The 6,509-nt window shown below is 45.0% G+C and overlaps 1 protein-coding gene across 1 annotated transcript; it reads left to right on the forward strand.

The window, feature by feature from the left end:
• Positions 1–632: 632 nt before the first annotated feature.
• Positions 633–4,290, forward strand: LOC144738432 (uncharacterized). Its single transcript, XM_078621472.1, has one exon. The coding sequence runs from the start codon at positions 669–671 to the stop codon at positions 2,079–2,081; it is 1,413 nt and encodes a 470-aa protein (XP_078477598.1). The 5' UTR covers positions 633–668; the 3' UTR covers positions 2,082–4,290.
• Positions 4,291–6,509: the final 2,219 nt, after the last annotated feature.

Raw genomic sequence — 6,509 nt, forward strand, 5'->3', positions numbered from 1 at the left:
TCAATACTGAGCAGATGAAGGCGGCCAGGCATGGTTCTGGACACACCACCACTTTTTACCATGCCAGTGTGTGACTGTGTCAAGTTTGTATTGGCAGTAAATTATATTAACTATTCAACATGGAGGTTAAATCAAAGCAATCATTTATTTTAGTTTCCCTCTGGAATTTTTTGGAAGAATGGAAACAGGAAATTAACAGCACATGCTGCTGAAGTTCGATCTGTTCATCCAAGCATTCAAGCAAATCTGAGCCTGGCTTCACAACTCTAAAGTTGTGATTGAACATTTATTTTTGTATTTCTGCATAATACAAATAGCATTATTCCCAAAAGCCTTTACTATATGAGCTGAATTTTGCTTTTATAAATACTACTTTTGCAGCCAGGCAGCCGAAATTGTGTGCTTGGTGTTTTGGGTTAACATTTATTTTGAAGATACTAGGGCTTCCAGGCATATTTTTAACCTTTTGCCCTCTCTTTGTGTGCCTTAACAGCCCATGTGATGAATTGGGCATAATCTTGAATATATGGATAAATATAGACGTGTAAGTCATGTATGACTGTATATATTAATTCCTCTTTGCCTCGATACTCATGAAGATGGTGTGGACATTTTTTTCTGTCTGCAGCTGATGCTTCTTCTGATGCTTCCTTTGCAGAATTGGTCTGATGGAGCAAAGGCACTCAGCGCGGCTCGGTAGAAAAAGACAACAATGGGACCAGTATGCAAACAGCATGGATTGTACTGGAAATTTTACACAGGACCAGAGATCTCCAATGGGAGAGAAGGCCTTCAAGTGCAGTGTGTGTGAGATGGCATTTTTAAGTTCATCTTATCTTAAAATACACCAGAGAACACACAAAGGAGATAAACTCTTCAGGTGCACTGTGTGTGAGATGGCATTTTCAAGTTCATCTTATCTTAAAATACACCTGAGAACACACACAGGAGAGAAACCCTTCAAGTGCACTGTGTGTGGAAAGGCATTTGCATGGTCATCAGGTTTACAGATCCACCAGAGAACACACACAGGAGAGAAACCCTTCAAGTGCACTGTTTGTGAGATGGCATTTTCACAGTCATCTAATCTTACAATCCACCAGAGAACGCACAAAGGAGAGAGCCCCTTCAGGTGTAGTGTGTGTGAGATGGCATTTTCACAGTCATCCAATCTTAAAACGCACCAGAGAATGCATACAGGAGAGAAAGCCTTTAAGTGCAGTGTGTGTGGGAAGGCATTTTCAAGTTTATATTATCTTAAAATACACCAGAGAATACACACAGGAGAGAAACCCTTTAAGTGCAGTGTGTGTGGGAAGGCATTTTCAAGATCGTCTTATCTTGAAATACACCAGAGAATACACACAGGAGATAAACCCTTCAAGTGCAGTGTTTGTGAGATGGCATTTTCACAGTCATCAAATCTTAAAAAGCACCAGAGAACGCACAAAGGAGAGAACCCCTTCAAGTGCAGTGTGTGTGAGATGGCATTTTCATATTCATCAGATCTTAAAATGCACCAGAGAACACACACAGGAGAGAAACCCTTCAAGTGCAGTGTGTGTGAGATGGCATTTTCACAGTCATCAAATCTTAAAAAGCACCAGAGAACACACACAGGAGAGAAACCCTTCAAGTGTACTCTTTGCGGGAAGGCGTTTGCACAGTCAACACAGCTTAATACACACCAGAGAACACACAGGCATCAGAAGACTCCCAAGGAGTGTAGTCTGAAATCGACTTGTGAAAGTCAAAGTGCTGCAATGAGCCCATCCCTCCTGAAAAAAGAACCAGAAGTAAATTCCAGCTTGGATACTATGAAATGTATCAAGGTGAAATTTGCAGAGGCGAAGGTGAAATGTGAAGAGGTGATAGTGAAGAGCGAAGAAGTGAAGGTAAAATGTGAAGATGAACATTCAACTCCAAAATCGGACCTTCACATCAATGGATGCAACGTGAAGCAGGAGGAGAATTCTGACTGTGAGGCAGAGCGAGGCAACTCCCAGCAGTTTGTGGAAGTGGAGGTGTGGGTGGACTTCTTAGACAATACAAAGTCAAATGGAGAACCTGTAGATGTGTAAGCTTGAGACAACGCTACAATAGATTCACATTTGTCAATGGCATTTAATGAAAAAAACGTTAAGTTGAACACTCCATTCCTAGGTTCAACCTGCAGAGTAAGAGCGGTCAGTATTTGCGGACCTGTGGGTTGGGTAGATCTCTAACTAGGAGCGAGAGCCAATAAACTCCCAATCATTCACTATGTTATAATAATATTATCATTTATATGGTGCTTGCTTAATTGCCTCAGCAACTCTTGAGTTTTGTATCATATCTCATCACAAACACTCGAAGAGCACGCCTTTTGGCGTCCTCTGGATTAACACCGTTTCATACTAGGCTCAAAAGAAAGCTGTCTCTGGTGTGGACCAATCAGTTTCAAAGACAATGCATATGTTGCGTCCAATGACTAACCACACGGTGATCCGAGGGGAGAGAATTCACGTAAAGACAGAGACACGACCCATACATCGAGACTACTGAAAGTTACAGAAGACACAAGCGACAGAGAGTACTGTGACGGGCAGACTCCGGGGCATGGCCTCGAGATCAACAATGGGTATTGTGTCTCGCAGAGAAGAGGGGCGAGGTGAAGCTCGGTGCTGAGTTCGGCATGGACTGACAGAGTATCGCTGAGATTTTTATTCTACATTTATCCTGATTTTTTGAGTTGCTTGCAAAGTCAAGGATTGCGATAAGTTGCATTGTACTAAGCTTTCATAGTTGTTCAAGAGGTGTGCGAATACAATTTACAAGTTTTGAGAGTGAGTTCCAGCTCCCACGAGCAGCTGCGATTGGCAGGCTCCGGGGAACCTGCCCCCGTGACTGGCACATCGTCAACGAGCTGCACCAGCAGAAGCCACGAGTCTGCGAAATCAACGCAGAGTTAACTTACTGCAAGCAGCAAGCTCTGGGGTTGCACTCTGCAATCAACCAAGGATGAAGAGGCTTGCCGAGTAGCAATGGGTTACCCAGTACGAGCTCAGCACTGTCAGAAGAAGTATCACTCAAAGTTATTTTACACTGAGTGCCAGCGAGCAACGACGAGCAATCAACCGGGAGAAAGGATGGAAGCCCAAGCATCGACCAAGCCAGCATCGCAGAGAACCAACTGCACGTGCAACCAGGCATCGCCAGAGAGCACGGAGCCGGAGAGAGCGCAGCAGCGCCACCGAGCAAGGGTGTCGGGACGAGCGGCGAGCTCTGTCAAGCACCTTCAAAGACAAGCATCGTGCCGACTCAGCTCATTCAGCAGGGGAAAGAGCCTGACCAGCCTCCCGTGAGGAAGAGGAGAGCGCCAGCGAGAGCGCCGTGGGTTCGACCCACACACACCGACCAGCACCAGCTGTGAACCAACACAAGAGTGAGGAACGGCGACCAGCAGACGAGCTGCGGGCGCTATCTGACGACGGAATCATCGCGCACCGCCGACGGCGAGCGTCGTGCCAACTCTTCATCCAGCAGTGGGCAGCAGCTCCAGCTGCCGCCGAGCGAGAGAGATTGAGGAAGCTGTGTGTATGACCCTCCCCCACACTCACATACTCACCACGTATCACCCAGCGTCTGCTTGATGCAAAGAATTGATCAAGGAGACAAAACCACCAAACACACACATACCGCACATACCAGGACTAATAATAAGAAAAATTATAAGAGTGCGTCAACTATTAGCTGATAGTGAAGAACATTGCTGCCCATTGAGTCACATGGATACGGTCGTTGAGAAGTATTTTAGTCGTTCTTTTTGTTAATTTTAACTGTACCGATGAATTCATTGATGAAACTTAACGTTTAGAAACCTACGTTACGAATCCACACACTCACAGGGAGACTTGTGTTGAAATCTTTCTTTTCATCACAGAATCTTGCCCACGAATTTATTGACGCCTTAGCCAATTGATAATAATTTTCTGAAGCAGGCACACTGTCGCACACCATTGTTCCACGACGTTTAGTTAATTACATAATCTACCAATGAATTCATTGAGGTCTACTTTTGCATTCGGGACATGTTTATTTATTGCCGTTCGTATGAATATCGTCACATTTACTTTTAAGGACTTTTTTTATCGCCGTATATGCTCGCGTTACTCTGAGAAATGAACCGATTCCTCTGTTATCCAGTTTAACAACGTAATCATTGAGGGTTAAATGTACGGATCAATGAGGAGCACATCTCCAGGAGTACTGTGTTGACAATTCCAAGTGTAATAAAGGACTCTTTCTCAATGTCGATCTCCGTTGTCCTTTATTTGGGTTCGTAGAATCTCGTTCACACGGCGTCCTCGCTCAGGCCCGCGTCTCTCCCGACGATCACTCCACAGCCACTCTGCTGCTCGTTCTGCAGCCTCACTGCTGCTCCGCCCTGCAGCCACACCGCTGCTCCGTCTGCAGCTTCACTGCTGCTCCGCTCTGCAGCTTGCCTTCCACCGTTCGCTACCCCTCTGCGTCCTGACACCGATGGCTGACGGTGCCGACGTCTCCCACCGCGTGGCGACTGCGCCACTCTCCCCGTACTGCCCAGCGTGGCCTCCTCCCGTTTCACTCCGTCTCAACTCCCCGTTCCCCTTTCGGTTCTTTCCCTAAATCCTCTCCCTCACGTGACCCTAACTCCTCCCTCTCCTCACGTGACCCAGACTCCGCCCCCCCTCAATCCTTGCTCGCATTACGCAAGCATAAGAGTTCGCATATTAGAGTGTTATGTTTTTGTTTATGAATTAAAGTTGCTGAGCAAAGAAGGGTCTGCGTGGTTGCTTCCTAAGTTCATGCATAATGATTTTAATTATAAGAACTGTTCCCTTCGGCGAGATCTGAATTCTGAGACCTGATAGAATTACACTAAAACATAATCAGCGAGAATCTTTGTATTATCAAGATTAGTAACTTTTTTCACGGGGGGGGGGGGGGGGGGGTGGTTTCATGATGATTCAAGCGCAATATATTTATTGTGCACTTTTTTTTTATTACATTGTAATATGAAATAATTATACAACTCACCATAATGCAGAATCAGTGGGAGCCCTGAGCTTGTTTTCCCGTAACTAGATGGTCCCATCTGGGGGTGATATGAGACGGTGACACCCGATACGTGTTGCCTATGTCCAGTCTACTCCATAAACTCGTTTTGGTTGCTGTCACTGCAGAAAACCCTGCTTCACAAAGATAGGATGTTGGAAATGGAATCAGGCTTTTCAGTGCTTTTGTGACAATCTCAGGATATTCCGCCTTGACTTTAATCCAGAACGTATCGAGATTTGAAGTTGTCTCAAACATACTTTTAAGGCCACCTTAATTTGCGATCTCAAGCAGTTGATCCTCTTCTAGCACAGACAAAGTCGATTCACCTGGCTTATTCACAAATGGGTCGCGGGTCCATTCCTTCCAAGTTCGGGGGTCTTTTGTGGTTGGGAAGTAATGCTCAAACTCTTTTAAAAGTTGAGATAGGTTTTAATGCACCAGCTGGGAGAAAGGCCCTGGCTCATTCTCTTTCTAAATCTCTGCTAGTGTTTGAAACATGTCAAAAGTTCCAATGTTCACTCGTCGCCCCCATAATTCCAGTTTGGCTTTGAATGCAGCCACTTCATCTGCCGAATTGAACAGAGTTGTCGATCTCTCCTGAAATGACAGATTGAGTACGTTGAGCAGGCTGAATATGTCACACAAGTGAGCAAGTTTTGCGACCCATTCTGTGTCACTGAAATGTGCTGCCAGTGGTGACTGTTTTTCTAAAAGATATCTCTGGAGTGGCTCTCGCAACTCAAAAACTCTGGCCAGTGATCTACCTTTAGAAAGCCATCTCACTTCTGTGTTTTAGAGATGATGTGTGGTGAGTGCGCTGCGCTACGAACCCGGCGACCCGAGTTCTATTCCCGCTCACGGCCACCACGATTATTTTTACTGGTCCTGGGCTTCACCTAGGTCGACTCAGCCTCAAACGATTAACTGATGTGGTGTGTGAACATCGCCACTGGGGAGACAAAGGCGGCAGGGCGTGGTGAATCCAAGTCCCGGGCGAAGCCGGGTCGTCAATTTGTGAATGTGTTGTCTGTTCAAAATGTTTAGCGTACTTCCCGACATGCAACAAACTTGAAATTTTCCCTGTGGTACTTTGCAAAATGTACACCATGCAAAAATTATAAAAAAATAAACATTTGTATTTTGGGGGGGGGGGGGGAATGACCATGAAGTGTATGGCGAGAATCGATATCTGCTGAGCGTTTGTGGTATCGATCAAACGGAATAAGCCGATTCTAAATACATTTACAACCTTCGATTCCTTTGCGCTATCTAAAGAATCAAATCTTGACGGGCGAGCCGCAAGTTTACTTTTCCACCGCGCGTTGGGTTTTATTTAAATTTATAAAAAAAATGATAAAAATTTGTATAAATTTTATGAATAAGATGAAAATCTAAATTTGTTTTCATTTGTATATGTTATGTTTTTAAGT

The sequence above is a fragment of the Lampetra planeri genome, chromosome 82 (assembly GCF_965212315.1).
Source record: "Lampetra planeri chromosome 82, kcLamPlan1.2.h2, whole genome shotgun sequence".
Lineage (NCBI taxonomy): Eukaryota > Metazoa > Chordata > Hyperoartia > Petromyzontiformes > Petromyzontidae > Lampetra > Lampetra planeri.